At 34.5% G+C, this 21,579-nt stretch overlaps 1 protein-coding gene across 2 annotated transcripts in view; it reads left to right on the top strand.

The window, feature by feature from the left end:
• ARHGAP29 (Rho GTPase activating protein 29) overlaps positions 1-21,579 on the top strand; it is a 67,178-nt gene that overhangs the window by 19,802 nt on the left and 25,797 nt on the right. For both annotated transcript variants that reach the window (XM_074369994.1, XM_074369993.1), the window contains exons 3-10: positions 8,074-8,208; positions 15,663-15,759; positions 16,138-16,210; positions 18,404-18,452; positions 18,870-19,007; positions 20,743-20,807; positions 21,239-21,349; positions 21,451-21,531. In XM_074369994.1, the coding sequence (XP_074226095.1) occupies positions 8,074-8,208; positions 15,663-15,759; positions 16,138-16,210; positions 18,404-18,452; positions 18,870-19,007; positions 20,743-20,807; positions 21,239-21,349; positions 21,451-21,531 (749 nt within the window). The remainder of the gene's footprint in view (positions 1-8,073; positions 8,209-15,662; positions 15,760-16,137; positions 16,211-18,403; positions 18,453-18,869; positions 19,008-20,742; positions 20,808-21,238; positions 21,350-21,450; positions 21,532-21,579) is intronic.

The raw sequence follows: 21,579 nt of genomic DNA, 5'->3' as shown, positions 1-21,579 counted from the left end.
TCATGAATGCAGAATGGTGGGTTATTTTCAGCTACTTCACATGGCAGTCACTCTAAAAACACTGCTCAGTTTTCATTATTTCATTAACCAGTTCTGTTTTCCGTGGAGTTTATCTAGATCTGCACTGTCAGTATGGTAGCCTCTAGACATGTGGCTATTTAATTTAATTGAAATTTGGAATTCACTTTCTCAGTTGCAGTAGCCTCATTTCAGGGGTTTATTAGCCACCTCTGGTTAGTGGCTGCCATTTTGGATGGTGAACATATAAAAATTCCCATCATTACAGAAATTTCTGTTGAACAGTGGTGGTATAGACATTTGACTTTCATCAGTCTCAAAATAATGAGATGAATTCTTAAGCTATAAATGTTTTTGATTTCTGTAGCATGGAAAGAAAACCTAGAAAATGTCATTGGAACAAATTTAAGACAGTTTTCCCTAGAAGTAGAAACTTTTGGAATCTATTTGGAATCCCCTTCTTTAAGTTGCCTTTGGAATGTGTAGGTTTCATGTAGTTCTTTGATTTGAACTAGCAGATCACTTTTCTAGACGTTTTATACAGTTTGGTGAAATTGGTAGTAGGAGGTTGCAGAGATCGCTCAGGAAAGAGAATCACACAGTATAGGTTCTAGGCCTAGTTTTGCTGTTGACTAATTTTGGAATATGGTTTGTCATTTTATAATTTGTTAAGAATGAGGTGCCTACACCAGAGACTACTGATTTTGTAATTCTGTGATTCCAAAATTGATTAGAGTTGGAAATTCTTCAATGTCCACAATAGTGACAGTTCAGAGCTGAAGAAGACAGCTAAGTATTTGTTTTCAAACTTCATAATGAATTTTAGAGGACATCCACCTCCTACCACTCTACAGGATTTTTTGTGAGTTTTATGATAACTGTCTTAAGTATGGTGTTCATGGAAATTTCCCAAGTGAGAATATGAAGCTCGTATTACAGTAGTTATTGAGAACTGATTAGCGAAAATTAGTGCCTGCCAAGGAACTCTGTGCCCTTAACAGAGTAAAGATATGTATGCACTTCGTGTCTACTGTTTTTATTTACAAATAAAAATGGAGAGCTTAATGTGGGAGATCAGAGGACTGTGAAGACACTTACTTGTTTGACAGGATAAATGATAAGAGTTTGTTGATTCTCTGTCCACTGCTTATTTCCAGGGGGAGGTTACCCTGTAGTCTTATATAAGTAGCAGATGTGGAATTCAAAGTTTTAGATCTCTATCCAGTGTCATTAAGGTGCATTATGAATAATTACAGGGGCAAAATTTGCATCTTATGTTAAAATGCTGAAGGCACGTGACTGCAGATTAATATGTGTGCAGTCTAAGTACCAGTTCAGGTTTATTGTTGCTCCTGCCCAAGAAATAATGTGTTCTGAACACCAAAGAACACGTTTATAAATGTTCTTCTAGTTTATACAATAATCTTATACTCTGTCTTTGTGACATACCTTCCCATTCCCAGGTGGAACACCATTCAAGGAAGTTCAAACACTGGGAATTTGAAAAGTGCAGGGTTTTTAATTGGAGTAGAAAGAGTAGTGCAAATTGCTTAATTTGTCTGATACTCAATGCTTGGAAGTGTCCATTGCAGTTATAATATATATTTGAAGAAAATTAGACAATTAGTCTAATACTTCTTGTAGCTTTTTGATTATATAATACTATTTTAAAAATAGATTTTAATAAAAGTTTACTGTTGGGACAGTGGTGCAGTGGTGCCTTGTTTTTCTTTTTTGTTTTTTAAATAGTCTAGAAGGGAAGATAATACTTTATCATCAGTTTCAGGTAAAATAGTTCTCTAATTTTCAAAAAATGATTTCCAGTTTAAGAGTGTATCACTTTTATTTTATAAAAATGTAACTAATCTCATAAATGATAACTTTTGATGAATTCTGGGTCCTAAATTTGACAGAACTATAGTCAGAGTGGTATGTTAACTTTCCTAAAGCAGATTTTATTGAACAGAAGGAATTAAGTAAAAATTTTAATGCCATTAAATATTATATTCTGTTGTAAGAGGAAAGTTCTGCATAAATTTTCAAAGTCTTAATTGAAATCCTGTGTTGTGGATTTATCCAGAGTGAATATACAGGAGGATGTGTACATTTATTTCAGGCAAATTCCAATGAGAATTAATTTTATCATTGATGAGTATTACTTAATTTTCAGCCTCTATAGTGTGCCAAGAAATTTTGTGAAATACTAGAACCATCAAGTTGCTAGTCTCCAATATGTCCTCCTGCTGTGTTCTTCTAGCAGTAAACCTCTCTAGAAGTGATTTCTAATGGTTATCATTTAGGAAAAGCTAATGTGAATGTTCATGGGTTATGGCTTAGTGCCTAGGAGGTAAAAATGAATCTTTGAGGAAGGAACTATGAAATTCAGGTAGCTCATTTATTACACATGTGCCAGCTCTTAGGAGATTTCCTCTTCTGCACTTATCTAGAATGGTTTATGTAATGTAACATCATTTATAATAGTAACTGGCATGTTCAGTTGGAAGTTAAGGCCCCTTAAATGACACACAGGGTACCTGTCACTTAACTATAACTTCTTTAACCATGTGATACATCATGGTGACTAAGAGCATATATTCTAGAGCCAGAACCCCAAGGTGGAATCCTTCACATTCTGCCACTGTTTGTGTCTAACCACGGGCAAGTTACTTAATACTCTCTCCCTCAGTTTCTTTCTACAACTGCCAAAAGGAGGTAATAGCACCTACATCATTGGGTTGTTGTGAAAATTAAATGAGTTCATATATGTAAAGTGCTTAGAATTAAGTGTTTAAAATGTCAGCTATTATTATTTTTATAACACCTAAGTGGCTGGATAAAGAAAGCTGCTGTTCAGACTTCACTTTTATCCTGTAAATTCAGAAGTCATTACAGAAAAAAAGTGAGTTTCCAATGATAAGTTCTGAAACTTTTTCTCTCCTTCTTGTTTTCATTGCTTTCCCAGAAGGGTTAAGCTGAATTAACTAGACTTATTTTAAAAATTATTGTCATTTTTTTTTAAAATCAAGGAAAACACCATGTTTTTTTTTTTTTTCATTTATTTACATAAGCATTTCCATGAAGTGTTTGCAGTATAAACACTGTGGTATTGTGTTAACGCATGAGAACCAAAAAGTGGAACTGACTGATCTGTTCTTACTTGATAAGCTGAATGAAGCAGAAAGTAAATGGCACCAGTGAATGAAACAATAAATTAAAATTCATATTACAGGGATGGTAAATAAACAAGCCAACATTAGGATACAGGAGTTTTCTATATAACTAGTGTTAAGACTGGTTAAACATAGTATTTGTATATATATTACTTTGTGGTATAAATTAAATTTCATTACATTTACAATATGGCCACTATAGAATTTTTAAATTATCTTGTAATTATATGACTAATAATTTAACTTGATAGGTATAGAAATATTTTTATAAAATATATTCTTAATTACTATTTTATTTCTAAGTAATTTACTAATTTAGATTTTATATGTAAAATGAAATTGAAATTTAACTTTTAAAATTAAAAATTTTTTAATTGAAGTGTAGTCTGTTACAGTGTGTCAGTTTCTGATGTGCAGCACAATGTCCCAATCATACATATATATGTACATACATTTGTTTTCATGTCCTTTTTCACTAAAGGTTATTAAAAGATATTGAATACTTTAGTGTCTCTTTTTCATTAGCCAGAATATTGTAGGACCATACTGTAAGTGTATTTGTTACTCCCAAAGAGTTTTTGTTAATGTGGGCTGTATCTCTTACTGTTCCCTGTGTTAGAAATTAATACTAAGAGCAGTGAAAACCATATAAAAAACACATACAATAATTTTGAAATATATTTATTTCCACATAGTTAATTTTCTGGACTCCAAGAAGACCAGAATTTATTACCTTGGTTTATTTAAGCATTTAAACCATTAGTGTTTTGTAGTTCTTGCTTAATACTCGGCACTAATTTTGAATATTGGTGGTGGTTGTTGACACACAAGAATCAAGCTCTTTTGTCCTGAGATCTCAAAAGTATTTTTACTTGGCATTCCCTGAGTGTATTGTCTGTAGCTTTTACTGCAAAACTTCAGAGTAGGGAATAGAAATGACTGGCTTTCCTTCCTCTTTTTTAAGGCTAACATAGGTTAAGCTTCAGAAAGAGGACAGCACAAGTCTTCATGACACTAGGGAGGCATTCAGCCCTGATTTTGATAAGTGGGCAGAAGTATTACCATAAACTAGCTTCAGTTAGTTATATATATTATATATAAAATACATACAATAAAGAATAGACTTTGCACCACAAAACTGGGGATGGATACAATTATGTCATTTCTTATAGCTATTCAGATTGTATTATTGTCCCAGAAGTTTCTTTTATTTCAAAGCTACTAGGTTCCATTTCAGCCGTAACCTATGTTATTAACCTGTTTCTGCTTCTGTATAAACTAATGAAAATAGCTGCAAACATTTACAGAGGGCTTATTATGTTCCAGCTACTCTTCTAAGTACCTTTTGTTTTTTAACTCATTTAGTCCAACAACCCCATGACGTAGCTACCAGTGTCTTCTTTTTTATCAGTGAGGAAACTGAGGCACAGAGAGGTTAAGTAACTTGCTCAAGGTTTATCAGCCATGGAGGTGGAATTTAGATTCAAGCAGTTTGGTTCCAGAGACTGTGCTTTTAAGCAGCCCCTAAGCTACATGCCTCAGCTAAGTAAACCTACCAGACTAACCTGCACGGCTACAAAACAGAGTAGGTAATAATCACTTAATTAAGATGATTCTTGAAATTACATGCTTACATTTCCCCTAGGAATTTTAAAAAGTTATAAATGAAATTTTAATTATAAAAGTAATATGTGTTTATGAGAAAAATTCCAACAGTACGTAAGTTTTCTAAAATCTTTTGCTCATTTCTATTTCATTTTTTAAAGACTATTTTTAGAACAGTTTTAGATTTGCAGAAAAACTGAGAAGATGGTACAGAGAGTACCCAGACACCTGTATGGCTAGTTCCCATTATTAACATCTTACGTTAGTCTGTTCCATCTGTTAAGAGTTAATGAACCAATATTTGGTAATAATGATACCTTATTATTAATTGAAGCGCATAGTTTATGCAGATTTCCATAAATTGTTCCTGATGCCCTTTTTTCCTTCGAGGATCTTACCATACTACATTTAATCATCATGTCTCCTTAGGCTCTCCTTAGTCATGGCAGCTTCTCAAACTTTCCTCATTTTTGATGACCCTTTTAAGGAGAGCAAGTCGGGTATTTTGTAGGATGTGCCTTGATTAGAATTTGATGTTTTTCTCATGATTAGACTGGGGTTGTGGGACATGGAGAGGGATATAACAGATATAAAGTGCCGTTTTCATTATGTCATGTCAAGAATACTTACTGTGAACATGATTTATTACTGCTGATGGTGACCTTGATCACCTGCCTTGAGCGGTTGTCAAGTCTGTCTAGTGTAAATTTAGTCCTCTTGTCCCCGTTTCCATATTGTACTCTTAGGAAGAAAGGCACTATGCACATGCTTCATTCACCTCCTTGAGGACAAAATATCTGTAGAAATCATTTGGAATTCTTTTATACAAGAGAGTTGTGCTTTCCTTTCATTTATTAATTTATTCAGTCATTTATTTGTATCAGCATGGATTCATGAATATTTACTTTATACTTTGGGTTATAATCCAGCACTACTTTACTTGCTGCTCGCATTTTTCCCGCTTTGGCTTTGGGAGCTCTTGCAGTTGGTTCCTGTGCGCTGTTGGCATACCCTCTGCAATATGAAGGCTTGTTTTCTCAGCTCTTACTTTCTGGCATTACAGGATGCTCGTAACTCACCTCGTATATTTTTTGACCCAGTCCTAGAACCAGCCATTTCTCTAAGGAGCCCTGGTTCCTCTTATTGGAGAATGGTATTAGAAGCCAAGATCAGGATGCTAGTATGCTTGTTGCTACTGGGGCATCATTTCTTTTAGGCCCTCTCAGCTGACAGAGCAAAGAAATACATGTGTGTGTACTAACCTGTGTATACACACACGTCTATAAACATTTCTGTATGTAGTCCCCCTATGTGTTAAGCTAAACATGAATTCTTACTGAAGTATCCAAATCTAATCTGTCACTCCATGGATCATTATAGCCTCCTCTCCCTGCTTATTTGTAAATTTCCATTCCAGCAGTCTGAGTCCTGGCTCGCAGTTGTTCACTTCCAGTATACATGTAGGGCAGTTATCAGCATTGTTAACCTAACCCCTCACTGGAAACACTTCATCAACTAGAGTACAGGGCGTGTGTGCGTTTCCTTTGCCGTTGTCTTGTGGACACCACTCATCTCCAAAGCTGCTTAAGTCAGCACCAAATCTCCTGTGTTTCTTTTTCTGTCATTAAAATCTGTTGGATGAATGAGTTGGATTTTTTCCTGAAGGCACGCTGTCCTCTTTGCTTCCATCACTATCTGAAGTATCCTTCTTTGCCTCTTCCTGGAATACTCTTTGCCTTAATATACCCAGCTTCCTACCCTGCCTGCTCCTCTAATACTACACATTTCTCTCTTTTGGTAATGCCAGTAATAAATGGAATATTTGATAGATGATGGTAGAATTTTTAGTTTTTATTTTTTATCCTGTAGACAGTTTTTCTTTCCAGTGATTATCTGTTAACATTTCTGAAAAAAGTTAATCACATAATTATAAAATGACACTTTAAAAATGTTTTTTCCTCATTTTTTAAGCTATTTCAAGAGGGAGAGAGGATAACATTAAGAGCCAAGATTCTAGAATTACTCAGATTTTAAGTTCAAATTTTGATTTGGTGAATATAGGTGTGTCTCAGTTTTCTCATCTGTACAATGGAGATTTTTTAAATTATCTACCTAATAGGATTGATGTGAAAGTTAAATGAGATAATATGCTTTAAGTGCTTTTAACAGTGTCTAGCACATAGGAAGCACTTAATAAATGTGCTGTTGGTAAACAGGAGTGCTATGTAAGGTTATAGAAAAGAACATTACATAAGAGTATTATATTTAAGGTGCTTGTCTTTTCATACTTTTGAGCATTACTTCAGGGTTTTAAAGGTTTGGGTGACTGTCTGGTTTGCCTGGGATGGTGATCTAGGAGCGTGCCTGTTGTGCTGGCATGATTATGAGTAGGACATGCCTTTATTCTTGCTAGATATTTTAGTTTGGAAGAAAAAGTATAAGGTCACCTTATTTCCAGGCGTTACAAAATGTCTGTGTCCCTCTGGTGAGGGCTGGTGTAAATGGTAGAGTAGGCTAGAGGTAGACAGATGGGGACTGGGAAAGCGTACACACTGAAGTGAGCGGTGCTGCTCTGTTTCAGCTGTTTGTGGCCAAGGAGGCCTGGTATAACCAGATTTTGATTTTTCAAGAGTAGGCAGAAATCTGGAGCTTTTTAATTTAATTTTTCTAAAAAGTACAAAATTTCATTGAACCGTATAAAGATCTATGCACTTTATTGCATGTAAATTATGTCACAGTTTTTAAAAATAGGCAGATCAGATGGTGGTCCATATATATATATATGCTTGTGAGTTGCTAATTTCCAATATCTGATACTATCTTAATGCAAAGACTCAGTTCTAACACAGAAACTTAACATGTTAACTGCTGTTTAATACCAGTTAATATAGCAGACATTGTAGGGCTTTAACTCTGTTACCATATATATTTAAAAGTATGTGATAGTAAAAACTGTAAGATAGGAAAAACTTACATTATAAAGTTGCCTCCAGGGAAATCTGGAGAGCACATTTAGACTGGGAAAGCTGAAAAAGGTCGTGCTAAATTGACCATGACTGTGAGTGCCTTTGAAATCCTTAATGAATTAAAATGATTATGGATATTTTGAAGACTAAATAAATTACATATAATTGCCATGGTGAAAATATAAGTGAACACATAGTAGGCAGAAATTATGGAACCACTGGTTCTGCTTGAAATGCGCTTCAAAATACTCTTCCTTAGTTTAGATTCCTGACACTTGTTTGGGAAACAAATTTAAAATTTTTTTTTCCTTCAGACTGTTTTAAAGAAGTCATTCATATACGTCTGGACGAACTTCTTCGTGTTTTAAAGTCTGTAATGAGTAAACATCAGAACCTCAATTCTGTTGATCTTCAAAATGCTGCAGAAATGCTTACTACAAAACTGAAAGGTAAGAAAAATAATACTAACAGTGGGTTGACGCAGGCAAAAGGGATCCAAGTGATGTTTTGTGGTTTGTAACGACTGTAGCGCCATCTCTCATGGCATCTGTATGACGTGTACCAGTGGGAGTTGTGTATACTTTGATATTTAAATATCCCACTAAGTCACACCTAAAACTCTGTTTCAAAAATCAAAACTTTATTTGGCAGGAAATGTTCTAAAAATACTAACTGAAATAAACTAAACAACTGACGTTTGAGATTTTTTGAGTTTTTTTAAAGAGTGTATGCTCTTTTGAAGTAGGTTTTTAGTGTACAAAAAGTCTTTGTTATCTGAGGACAATTGATGCTGAAAAATGGCCATTTATAGTGACTCCACTTAAAGGAGGGAACCAAATGGAGAAAAAGAAGACTAAATTGGAACTTTATTTTAAAATGTGGAAAAATGAAGATAAAATTGTAAAATAAGTCTATCATGTATGTGTATGTTTTGTGTATATATGTGTACATGTACGTGTGTGTATACAGTACATGTGCTAAAAGAAATAAGAATTAGGACATTACCCCTTGATGAAATGATTTGCCACCAAAAGTTGTTTGAATCCGTTATTCTAGGCTGCAATATATAAAGATTGAGGATGGAGGCAGGGAGTTCAGTTAGGAGACTGTGAGAAATAATAGATGAGGGCTGACAGTCTGATCTAAGACAGAAGCTGGGTTGTGGCAGAGGTGGAACCAGAAGAGGGCATGGCATGGATGTTGATTTGGGGAAACATAGGACAAGTTGAATGTTAGGGGTTAAGTTGAAGTTTGGAGTTGAACATGCGGACTTGATATGTAGGTGGTGGTAGGAGAGGATGACACCAACTCAGAGTGCAGAGTAAATAGAAGACTGAGTATGAGATCCAGGGACAGAGAGAAGATAGAGGAGCCCGAGAAACATCTAGGAAGTAGGGAGATGATCTGGAGAAAGATGTTACGAAATTTTATAAGTGTCAGTTTCTAAGAAGTGATTGTCAGTGTTAGTGTCAGTCTGATAGATAGTATGAATTCAAATAATTTAACTGTAAAAAGTGTCACCATAGGTTGAGTAAGGAAACGAAAGGCTTCTTTCGGGGGAGGGATTACGTATGGAGAGTCTGAGAGGTCAGGTGGGCAGTATCCAGGCTAGAGCGAGACTGGGGCTGTGATACAGGGCACTTGTATAAGAAGTCTGAATGTGAGAAACAGGACGTGATGGATGGACACACTCATACGTAGAGAGGGCCAAGGCCAAGTGTCAAGGGGGAAGGCATGCAGAGAAAGTAAAACCTTGTCATTAAATGTGATCCATATACTTAAGAACTGCCTTCCCTACCTTTTGACGTAGGTTTATCCTGTTTGCATGGTTCTCTTTTTTCTGTATTTCAAGCACTGAAACAAATATAGATGTCTTTAAAGTGGAAGAAATGGATAGCTTCTGTTATGACTTTTAAAAATGTTTAGTAACCAGATTTGTTTTTTAATAGATTGTTTGTAAGTGCCATGTATCTTAACTTAGATAGGGAAATTTGTGTCTATAGATAGTAAAATTTCCGTGCTTGGAAATAGTGACCACAGTTCATTCAGTTGTTGTCAGTAGCTATTGTGTGCAGGCAGGATGTCCTGGGGAAGGAGTGTGTCTGTGTATAGTGATGTCCACATTCCAGAAACAGACTTGAAGAAAGTGGCCTCTCAGCTGCCTGAAAGACCCTTTTTTCTTTGAGGTAAAGCAGTCTTTTGAATATTATTTCCCGCTAAGACTGTCTTTGCCCTTGGGATTATTGTTAGAATTTTACTCTTGTGTTTGATGAAATTTAAAAGATTATTTTGTTGTTTGGGCACTTACTCTGTTTCAGTAGGACTCCATGACACAAAAGAACTTTAAAAATTGTGTCTTCTTTGGTGTAAGTTTAAGTTTTTTAACTAACTGCCCCCATCTTATTGTTAAGGCTGTCTAAAAATATCATTTATACCCCAAATGAAAAATACTCAGTAACCTGAAAAATTGATGTCAAATCAGAGCTCATTTAATTGTTTTATTTAATGGTAATTTAGTTTTCAATCCCTGGAAAAGGCAAGGGGAAGGTAAAAGCCATTTTTGGATGTCTATTCTATGGCAATCTAAATATTTTACATATGCTGTCTGCTTTAATGTTTTCAAAAAAACTTAATAAATTTACATTTTTATTCCTATATTAAAGGGGAAAGCTTAAAAACTATCGTATATTAGTATCAGAAATGTGGAGGTCATTTTGTCTTAACCTCCTAATTACATTTTTCAAACAATGGTAACCTGACTTACTTTGGAGATTTTAACTGTCAGATGCATTTTGCAAATATACCAAACCATTTCAAAGAATAACATATACAGAATAACTTTAGAATCAGAGAGGTATAATCTTGTTTGTGCTTCTGCAGGTTTGAAGGCATGAAATATCTCCACTTCCTATGCATAGTAATTATAAGCACAGTGGTGTAAAATTGGAATCTTTGACTCTTATTTTTCAAGTGTGGAAATTACTTTTTAATAACTTTAAAAGAAAAATTCTTAGCTTTTCCCCATTCATTCTAATAGTGATTTTTGTATTTCCTGTGTATCCTCTTGTTTCCAAGCAGGAAGTTCAGTCTGACAAAATATTTGCAGTGTGTTAAGAGAGATACAGCTTATTTGTGAAGTAGATGAAGACATCTTCAGTACTCAGTAATTTATTATGTACTTAATATTTGTGTTTTCATCAGTTACAAGTATTTTGGTAAATCTTATTTGTAATATAATTTAAAAGGACCATTTTTTGGTTTTTCGTCATCTGTGTTTTGCCTTATATTTAAAAATTGACAAACAAACAAGAAAAATAATCTTTAATTATGCACCCCAAACTGTAGAAGCCTCATGTTTTCTTTCTGCTTTGAAACTTACTTTTTTAATAGGCAGTTCATTCACATGGTTCGTAGTACAAATGGTACGAAAGAATATTCAACAGTGAATTGTCTTTCTACCTCAGACTGTAGGCCTCCCTTCCTTTCCTTAAATAAGCAACAACTATTACTGATTTTTTCTGTATCTTTCCAGAGACATACTATACATATGGACGTAAACACGATATGTTGTCTTTTTTAAAGAAAAGGTAGCATTCTGCTCCTTGCTCGTTGTTCTGAGTTACCTGTATATAAAGGGTCTCCTTATTCTTTTGTTGTTACTTGTTTTGTTTTTGTTTTTTAAAGCTGCATGGTAATCCATTCTATTGATGTACTATAATTTATTTAACCAGTTCACTACTAATAGGTGTTTGGATTGTTTCCAATTTTTTTCTGTTACAAACAGTGCTTCAGTGAATAGCTGTGTGAATTCCTAGATGGGCAGTTACTGGAACAGAGTGCACATGCATCTATATTTTTTATATTACTGAATGCCCTCTGTAGGGGTTCTGTCCTTCTGATAGCAGTGCTGAAGAGGCTGATTTCCTGCCCCTTTGCCAACAGAGCTGGTTACCAGACTTTGTTATCCAATCTGATAGTAAAAACTGGTGTCTTGGTGTAGATTTGATTTGCATTTCCCTCATTTTGAGCACAGTTGAGTATCTTTTCGTATGTTACAGAGCCATTTGCGCATCCTTTTATGTGACTTGACTGTTTATTCATTGTTTTCTTGATGGTTGGTCTTTGTTTTAGTTTTGATTTGTAGAAACTCTGTATAAGGTGCTTTACATTTGTTTTCTCGGTCCTTCCCTTCAGTAATATGCCATATTACACATGGAGAAATTGAAGTTAGGCGGTGTGTCCAGAGTGACACACAAAGTGGTAGGGGTTAGATCTAGACTCAGGTTTGAAACTCTGGGGCCTTACTTCCTCTCATTGCTGTAACATACTACTTCTAAGCAGAGCACTTCAGGATAGAAGGGAGTGGATGATGTTTGCAGCAATAACAGCTGCCATTACTGAGGGTGTGCTTGCTTATGGCAGCCACTGTTAAGCTCTTTACATGGGCGACCTGTTAATCTTCACAGCAGATTTTCGAGATCAGTACTATTATTACATCAGCTCCCATTTTGCAGATAAGAAAACTGGGACACAGAGACTTGTCCAAAGTTGCATACATATTAAGTGGGAGAGTTGTTGAGAGTTGCAGAATGGTCAAGTAGGATGAAAGCTTAGAAGGAAAAAGGCGTCTAAGTTTGACTAACGCAGTTGGAGGTTGTTGTTGACAATGTTGTTCAGTGGCATGGAGTGAAAATAACATTTATTGAGCATTTTCTATGTAATAGGCTCTGTTCTGAGGTCATTCGGTCTTCACAGTGGTTCTCAAAATACATATTATTATCCCCATTTTACAAATGAGGAAACTGAGGAGCAGAGCAGTTAAGTTACTTAACCTAGTTAAAGACAGAGATAGGACTTAACCTAGGCAGGCTAGCTTGGAACCCATCCTTTTAACCACTCTTACTCTATATGTGGCTTCTTTATACAGAGTTGAATAGTTGCAACAGATCATATGGCCTGAAAAGTCTGAAATATTTGCTGTCTAGCATTTACAGAAAAAGTTTTTCAACCCCTGCTAACCATTAATCTGGGTGAAAAGCCAAATCCTGGTGAATTCAGTCATTATCTATTTGTAGAGGTTTGGCAGTAAAGAAATGCTGAATTACATTGCATGGTACCTTTAAGAAAAAATATGGTAAAATTAATTTTTTCTCTCATAGGGAAAATGTGAGTATGCTGTTAGCAGCATAAGAAAAAACTGTCAGCTGGTAGGAGACAGTGAAACCATGAGGGAGGAGTGCTGTTTGTGGAGGGTGTGGAGAACGAATACAGGAGAGAATGGGGAGATTTATGATTGGAAGGGAACCAGAGACTTTTTTTTGAAACACTGGAAGGAGCAACAAAGGGAAAGGATATTAGAAGTATGGAGCTGTTTTGCAGTGGAGGCAAGGGCGATAATAGGAATTTTCATTAGATGGTTGTAGCCTCATTCAAGTAGGAATGAAGGTAAGAAACAAAGACGGTTCAAATAATTGTCTTTTCGCTACTCACAGTTACTTAATCTCCCAGTCATGTTTAGTGCTTTGAGAAAGTATATTTATAGGAAAGAAAGAATAATTACAGAATTTTACAAAGTGTTATGAAGTGTTTTTTTTTCTTTAAAGTCTAATAGGGTAAAGCTAGTAAATATGAGAAACTTTATATTTTTGTTAATATTGCATTATAAATTACATTTAGAGTCTACTTCCCAATGTGATTTTAAAAACAGCATTATTAAAGTATAATTGACATACAATAAACTGCCCATATTTAAATTAAGGGTACAGCGTAATCACTTGTGACATGCGTACTCTTGTGAAACTGACAGTCTGGGTGATTCCTGCTCCTTCCTCATCCCCCCACCCCCGCGCCCCTCTGCCCCCGCCGGTTTTGATATATTGTGTTTTCATTTTCACTGTGTTCAGAATACTTTCTAATTCCTCTTTTTTCTTTGACCCGTGGGTTATTTAGAAGTGTGTTAGTTTCCTAATATTTGAGGATTTTTCCAGAGATGTTTCTAATCTAATTCCATCCAGTCACAGAACATATTTTGCTCGACTTGACTCCTTTTAAACCCATTGAAACTAGTTTTATAGCCCACAGTATGGTTGGTCCGTCTTGGTAAATACTCAGTGTGTGCTTGAAAAGAACATGTGTTTTACTGTCCATTGGGTAGAGCATTCTTTAAATGTCCATCTTCTCACAGTTACTGATGGCATTGTTGAAGGCTTTCACATCCTTCACTTATTTTTCGGTTACATGTTCTGTCAACTATTCAGAGAGGGTTTTTTGAAATCTCTGACTATATAACTGAATTTGTCTATTTCTCATTGCAATTCTGTTAGTTTTTGCTTCATGCATTTTGAAATTATTTATTAGATGCATAAATGCATAAAATTGTTCTGTCCTCTTTATAAACTACTCCATCATTATAAAATGATTGTCTTTTAGCTCTGGTAGTTTCCTTTACTCAGAAATCTTTGTGTATTCTAGGCACTAAGGTAGAGCAATTGTAGAGCTTAGCACAGTTGTTTCTTGTCTGTTAAGATTCTTATTCTTTGTTGCCTGATAGCCAGTGTCATGAAAACTATTGTTTCATATATTTTGTACAGATTTCTTTTAGTTGTTTGAGCAGTATAAGCCTGTTTTTCCATCTTGGCCAGAGCAGAAATCCAAAAATAATTTTTAAATTATTTGTGGTGGTACTTAAGTTTTCCTTCTTGTTTGTATCAGGGATATTTAGAAGAATCTGATGAAAGGTGTGGACCTTAGCTCCTCGTATCTACAAAGGCTTATACATGTAAAATCATGGTTTTAATTTCATGAGGTTTCCAGGCTTGAGGATTAATTTATCTGTGTTGAGTCCTTGCTTTCCAGGAAGCATTTTCAGTCCTAGTTACACATTAGAATCACCTGGGAGAGCTTTGGAACAAATATCTGTGCTTCACCAGACCTGTGAAATCTGAATCTTTGATGGTGGGACCCAGACTTTGTTTTTAAAGCTCCCTAAGTAATTCTAATATGCAGCCAAGCTTAAGAACAACTCAATTTTAAAACAAAGGATAGCTTCCTCTTCACTTGGTTTCCCTGCTTCGAGTTACTGGGAAAGATCCTAGGAAGGGTGGAACATAGGGAATCAGTTGCTCCTTAAACTCAACCTGAGTAGAATGGATACTTTTTCATCCCTCAGATTTTGTCCTGGTAAATTGTATCTGGGCTTTTAACAAAGGTGCATTCAGGTGAAGTTATGATAGGAATCCTTTTTCAGTTATGTTTTATAATTTTCTTTAAAAAATGTAAAATGTAGGAATATCCCTAGGATAAACAAAAAACAGCTGTATGTCAGTTAACATGGACCTCAGAGCCAAAAGCCTATGAGAAATAAGGTTTAAAATAGGAATTTAATAATCTTAAAGCATTGGGTGTTTTCTGTTTTGTGATAGGTTTTATGCTGTGTCGGATGTATATGTGACTTCAAATATCAGTAATTTGTAGTGAAAAATGTACTTCATATTGACTTAAGTGAGCCACAGTGCATTTAGCTGTTTTTTAAAATGCCATAAAGCAATAAGCAAGAGAAATTAGCACAGAACACTCTTAATGAGAGAGGTCTGGTGTAACATGGACTCTGTGACTCCAAGATTGATTTCACATTGAGTCACTTTTCGGATATGTCAAATTATGTAAGCATGGTGTAGTCAGTTTGGAACGCCAGCTACTTTTATGAAAGATGATTCTTTGGTATGATTTCCTTAATGAAGAATTTGAACATCATGTTTATTTTGTGTATTAGGCTTTTCAGTTTCTGAATCTTCTAATGCTTCTAGAATTAATGGTAATTTTTTTTAAGGGATCAAATGACTTTGTATAAATCTATTCTAAGGTATTTTCTCCCTCATTTATTGTAACCAACCTTTCCCTGTAGCTGTGAACTTCACAGAAGTAAATGAAGAAAACAAAAATGATCTCTTCAGAGAAGTGTTTTCTTCCATTGAAACCTTGGCCTTTACCTTTGGAAATATGTAAGTAGAGGACTGTCATTTAAAGACATTTGGGCCTACGTGTCTCACTGAGAATATGTCTCAATAATTCAGTAGGTACATGAAAAGTGAAGTGTTCCCAAACATGACGTATCATCACAGCTTTGGAAAAGCTATGCTCTGTGTTGCCTCATTGCTGTATTCGGAGGTGTTTATAGCTGTTTAGAAGCAGCATCCATTTGTGAGTGACTGTGTGGTTTATGTGAATAGATTCCTAGGAGTTTACTTCTAAGGTTCTTACTTTAAAAAATTTAATCTAGATGACATGTTGAATGTGAAGCCTGTGACAGAGCAGTGTAGTGACTTTTTTTTTTTTTTTAATTTCTATTTCTTTTTTGTTTTTTTCACTTCCCTGGATAGCTTGACAAACTTTCTCATGGGAGATGTAGGCAGTGATTCATTATTGCGACTGCCTGTTTCTCAGGAGAGTAAGGTAAGCTAAGTTTGTATGAAAGCTAAGACTTTAATATTTTTAACTTAATATTTAATTAATATACTAATCTTAATTTCAGCATTACTCTTTGATACTGTTTTAGTTTAGTGGGGAAAAAATCAGTTTGTTTTAAATATGATAATTTATGGTCAGTTTCTGGACCAAAAATTTAATTGTACTTTTGAAGTGGAACCATCATTTAAAAAGAATATATCTGATAATTTTATAAATTTGTTTCTTTTTTAAGTCTTTTTTGCAGAGAGGGTAGGTAATTAGGTTATTTACTTACTTGTTTATTTAATAGAGGTACTAGGAATTGAACCCAGGACCTTGTACATGCTAATAAGCACACACCAAACTGAACTATACCCCCCCCCATAATGTCTTATGTAATGAATATATGACTTACGGTCCAAAATTTTAGTAAGTAATTCTTACCATTTTTCCTTCAAGAAGAGGTGTTAATCTTTTCTCACATCCCACAGTTTGTTTGTTACCATGAAACACTTATTAACAGGACTGTAGGTCTAAATTCTCCCTAACAGCATCCTTACATGTATGTCAGAGGATTGGGGTTCTGATTCCCAGTTGGAAGAAAAATTGCTATGAAATAATAGAACATGAGGAATGTGTGTAGAATATTGCTTTAAAGATTTATAGCAGTAGTAGTATTTTCATTTGACTAAAATTTTTCCATCAAATGCAAGGTATTTAAACAAACTGCATTAGGGACATATGTTGATCATTTCCTGTTAAGGATTTCCAAAAAGGATTGGAATTCAAATCCACAAAGATTTCAACAAATATTTGGAAATGTGCAAAATACTTGTTATATCACAATAACATAAAAACTACAGGTCTTTCTTAAATAATATAAAATACAAATGACTACTGAAGACATTTGTTGTATGTACTACAGTATTGAGAAAGAAAGTGACTACTTCTGAAGTCATCTATTTGATGACTCAAAGAGGATAGTGCAGAAACCATATCAGAATGATGAAGAATTTTAAGATCTTTAAATATTTTGCTATTTATGACTTTTCTGCTAATTTAGAAGGTATAATAAAACATTATCTGTGTGATAGCGGTCTAAACAATTCAAATTTTAGATGTGAATCATATTTCCTATTCCTGTGCTTCTGTTGTGCACACACATACTAATTCTTAATAGGGTAATACTTTTTCCTTTTTTTTTCCTTTTTGCAGCTTTTAATTTGCCATGGATATTAAAATTCAAAAGTCCATGATGTTATAATACTAGCAATAAAATTACTTTGTTTGGTAAAGAGTTTTGAAAAATATCTTTTGAAATAGTAGTTGCCATTTACTTAATAGTGCTTAATATATAACCGTGCACTGTGCTAAACCTACATCATCTCAATCCTTAAAATAGCCTTTTGAAGTAGTGTTGTTATCCCCATTTTACAGAAGGGCAAACCAAATTTAAATGAGTGAATATGTAGCCCAGTGTCATACAGCTACTAACCGATAGAGCTTGACTTCAAACACAGGTTTCATTGATCCCTTTTGTAGTGAATCCCTGCCTACTCCGTATTGCCCAGCTAAATACAAGCTCCCACAACCTTGGTAGGTGACCTTTTTCTGCACTTTCCAGTAAGGTAGCCACTTGTCACATGTAGCTCATTAAATTAAAAATTTACTTCTCATTTACATTGGTCACTTTTCAAATGCTCATATGGCTACTTGGAGCTAGTAGCTACCTTACTGGACAGTGTAGATATAGAACATTTCGGTCATCATAGAAGGTTCTGCACTAAGATGTCCAGTGGACTTTCAGAGAAATGCTTACTGTATAATAAAGTGGTAATTGATGGCTGAAAGAGACAGGTCTTTGTCTTCTATTCAGATTGCTTCTGTAACTTGCTGACTAATATTTTTGAGATCTGCACAATTTAAAGTTTTGAATGGTTTCATCAGTGTTAACTAATGCTGTTCGTAAACAATGAAGTTATTCATTCTTGGACCTTGAGAAATGCCGTTGTAAAAAGCTATCTAGTTCTTATTAAACGTTCCAGCACTTAAACAGGCTTCTCAGGCCCTTGAGTTCTAAATACTTGAAATTCTTTAGTAGGAATTGTGTTAGAGTAACAAATTAATGTGAAAAATTTCTGAAGCAGAGATTGTTATCTTCTGCTCTAATCTTAAATTTGTTTTCTTCCATCTTTTAAGTCTTTTGAAAATGTTTCTGTGGAATCAGTGGACTCATCTAATGAAAAAGGTAATGCTTGAGGTACTTAATACTTTACTCAAACTTTTTGCAGTTACTTTTGATCAATGTTTTGAATTAATCTCTCCTTGCTTAGTAATCTAAAGTATTCATTTTTAACATAAAACAAATGATATGTAAAGTTTTACATATAACACTTAAGGGAAAAAACTTGCTAGAGTAGATAGTGTGAGGATACAGAGTGATCAGGAATTATATAGGACTTGTAACTTGATGAATAATAGAAATACACATTAAGATTTAAAAATATAATTTGAAACCATTTTTCTTTAAACTGTGACCCTTTAATTCTGAATTTATCATTTATATTTTTAACCAGTTTTCATTAAAGAACAGTTTAGTATTTGAATGCTTCTTTGTTTAGAGCTCATATTTAATATATACTTACCTTGACATTTTTATTTTCAGGAAGTTTTTCTCCTATAGACTTAGACAGCATGCTGTTAAAGAACACTGACTCTGTAGAACTGGCATTGTCATATGCCAAAACATGGTCAAAATACACCAAGAACATAGTTTCATGGGTTGAAAAGAAGCTGAACTTGGGTGAGTTGCCCTTTGGGGCATCTGATTAACTTGGGAATGTAAGAACTAAATTATTTGTGATTCATTTTTTGCAGACTATAAATAATAATGATTGTAAATTAGTAGCTCTTTCATTGTAGTGAATAAAATTATTGTTCATTTTCTCTTTTCAAAATAGGAAAGGCTCTACTTACAATAAATAAATTTATTGAATATTACTGTGGACCAACCACTAGACCTAGGGACACACAGTCATGTAGTTCACTGTCTTTACCTTTAAAGAAGTCATACTCTAGTGGATGAAAAGAAGTGCAATCAAATAATATGGTTAAAGGAGATAAAAGTAACAGTAGATTTCTGATCAGAAGGCAGTGGAAACATATAAGGAACATCTTAATAGCTAGTATTTTCCCAGTTTTTTATGGTTGACAAAAATGCTTGCAAATCCTTTATCTCATTTAATCCTTACCAAAACCCTGGGAAGTAGGCAAGACAAGCTCATGATCCCCATTTTATAGCAGAGGCAAATAAGACAGGGGATTTGCCTAAGATCATGTAGCAGTCACTGGAAGAATATAGAATTTACCCAAAGTGTATGCTCTTTCTCCTACATTATTTGCTTTTGATAGGGAATGTCCATCAGAATCACCTGAATATCCTTAGAAAAGGATAATACACAGGCCTAGGTCCCTTGCCTCAGGGAGGTGGGGTCTAAGCAAGTGTATATTTTTTTTAATTGAAGTATAGTTGATTTACAGTGTTGTGTTAGTTTCTGGTGTACAGCATAGTGATTCAGTTATACATATATATATTCTTTTTCGTTGTACATTATTACAAGACATTGAATATAGTTCCCTGTGCTATACAGTAGGACTTTGTTGTTTATCTCTTTTATATACAGTAGTTTGTATCTGCTAATCTCAAACTCCTAATTTATTCTTCCCCTCATTCCCCATTGGTAACCATAAATTTGTTTTTTAAGTTAATGTGTCTGTTTCTGTTTTATAAATAAGTTCCTTTGTATTAGATTTCACATGTAAGTGATATCATATGATATTTGTCTTTTTCTATCTCACTGACTTCACTTAATATGATAATCTCTAGGTCCATCCATGTTGCTGCAAATGGCATTATTTCATTCTTTATGGCTGAGTAGTATACCATTGTGTGTGTCTCTGTGTGTGTGTGCGCGTGTGTGTGTGTGTACACATACATATATATATACATACCACATTTTATTTATCCAGTCATCTGTTGATGGACATTTAGGTTGCTTCCATGTCTTGGCTATTGTAAATAGCGCTGCTGTGAACATAGGGGTGCATGTGTCTTCGAATTAGAGTTTTCTCCAGATGTATGGCCAGGAGTGGGATTGCTAGATCATATGGTAACTCTATTTTTAGTTTTTTAAGGACTCTCCATGCTGTTCTCTACAGTGGCTGCACCAAACTGCATTCCTACCAATAGTGTAGGATGATCCCCTTTTTATCCAGCACTTATCATTTGTGTACTTTTTAACGATGGCCATTCTGACTGATGTGAGTGACAGCTTACTGTAGTTTTGATTTAAGCGAGTGTTTTGCAACTTTCCCAGTGGATTTTGATGAGTACTTCAGGTTAAGAATCGTAGCTTCATACCAAGATGCAGACTGGTATTTGTGATCACTTTTTAATTGGGGAATTACAAATAATTTTAGAGTGTGAAGGTGAAAAAGAAGTTGAATTTACCATCTGATGCCTTATTTGACCTTTTCAGAATTGGAGTCCACTAGAAATATTGTCAAGCTGGCAGAGGCAACTAGAACTAGCATTGGACTACAGGTAGGTGGTCAGTGAACTACGAGGGCTCTGTGCCAAGAGATTACTCAGATGAGCTCCTGATAATGCCTTGCGAAATCAGAAAAGTTTGTAGTAAACATAGGAAAGAACTTAAATGCTAGCCTTTTTATTGACAAAATAAAATCTTTTTAAACTTACATTGATACCCATTATGAAGAAACTAGGAAATTTACAGTTTTATATGAATGTCTGTTATCTTGGTAGCTACTAATTTTGCTAACTAGTTTTAAAATGACTTGTAGTTAATATTCTTCAGTATTTTTCTCATGTGGTTATATTTATGAATAGTTATTTTTCTGGAAAAAAAAGTCTAAACTTAAAATTTTCTCTTTTTAAAGACGGGTAGTGAGGGTGCATCTAGAACTCTAGTGCCATTTCTGTTGGAAAATTGACTTTTTGATTTTAAATTCTAGGAGTTTATGCCACTGCAGTCTTTATTTACCAATGCTCTTCTTAATGATATTGAGTGCAGTCACCTTTTACAACAAACAATTGCAGCTCTCCAAGCCAACAAATTTGTTCAGGTAAAAATTTATATATACAATATGATTTTTTTTTTCAAACGGTGTATCTTTAGAAAACAGCTTTTTTTCTCTCTTTATTTTTTAAAAAATACCCTTGGCAGCCTCTACTTGGGAGAAAAAATGAAATGGAGAAACAAAGGAAAGAAATAAAAGAACTTTGGAAACAGGAGCAAAATAAAATGGTTAGTATTGTAATAGAGTTTCATCTCTTTGTGAACATCTGAAGTCAT

Source organism: Camelus bactrianus, chromosome 9, assembly GCF_048773025.1.
Source record: "Camelus bactrianus isolate YW-2024 breed Bactrian camel chromosome 9, ASM4877302v1, whole genome shotgun sequence".
Classification (NCBI taxonomy): Eukaryota; Metazoa; Chordata; class Mammalia; order Artiodactyla; family Camelidae; genus Camelus; species Camelus bactrianus.
Note: the sequence above shows the minus strand (reverse complement) of the source record. Positions and strands in the feature narration are given on the sequence as shown.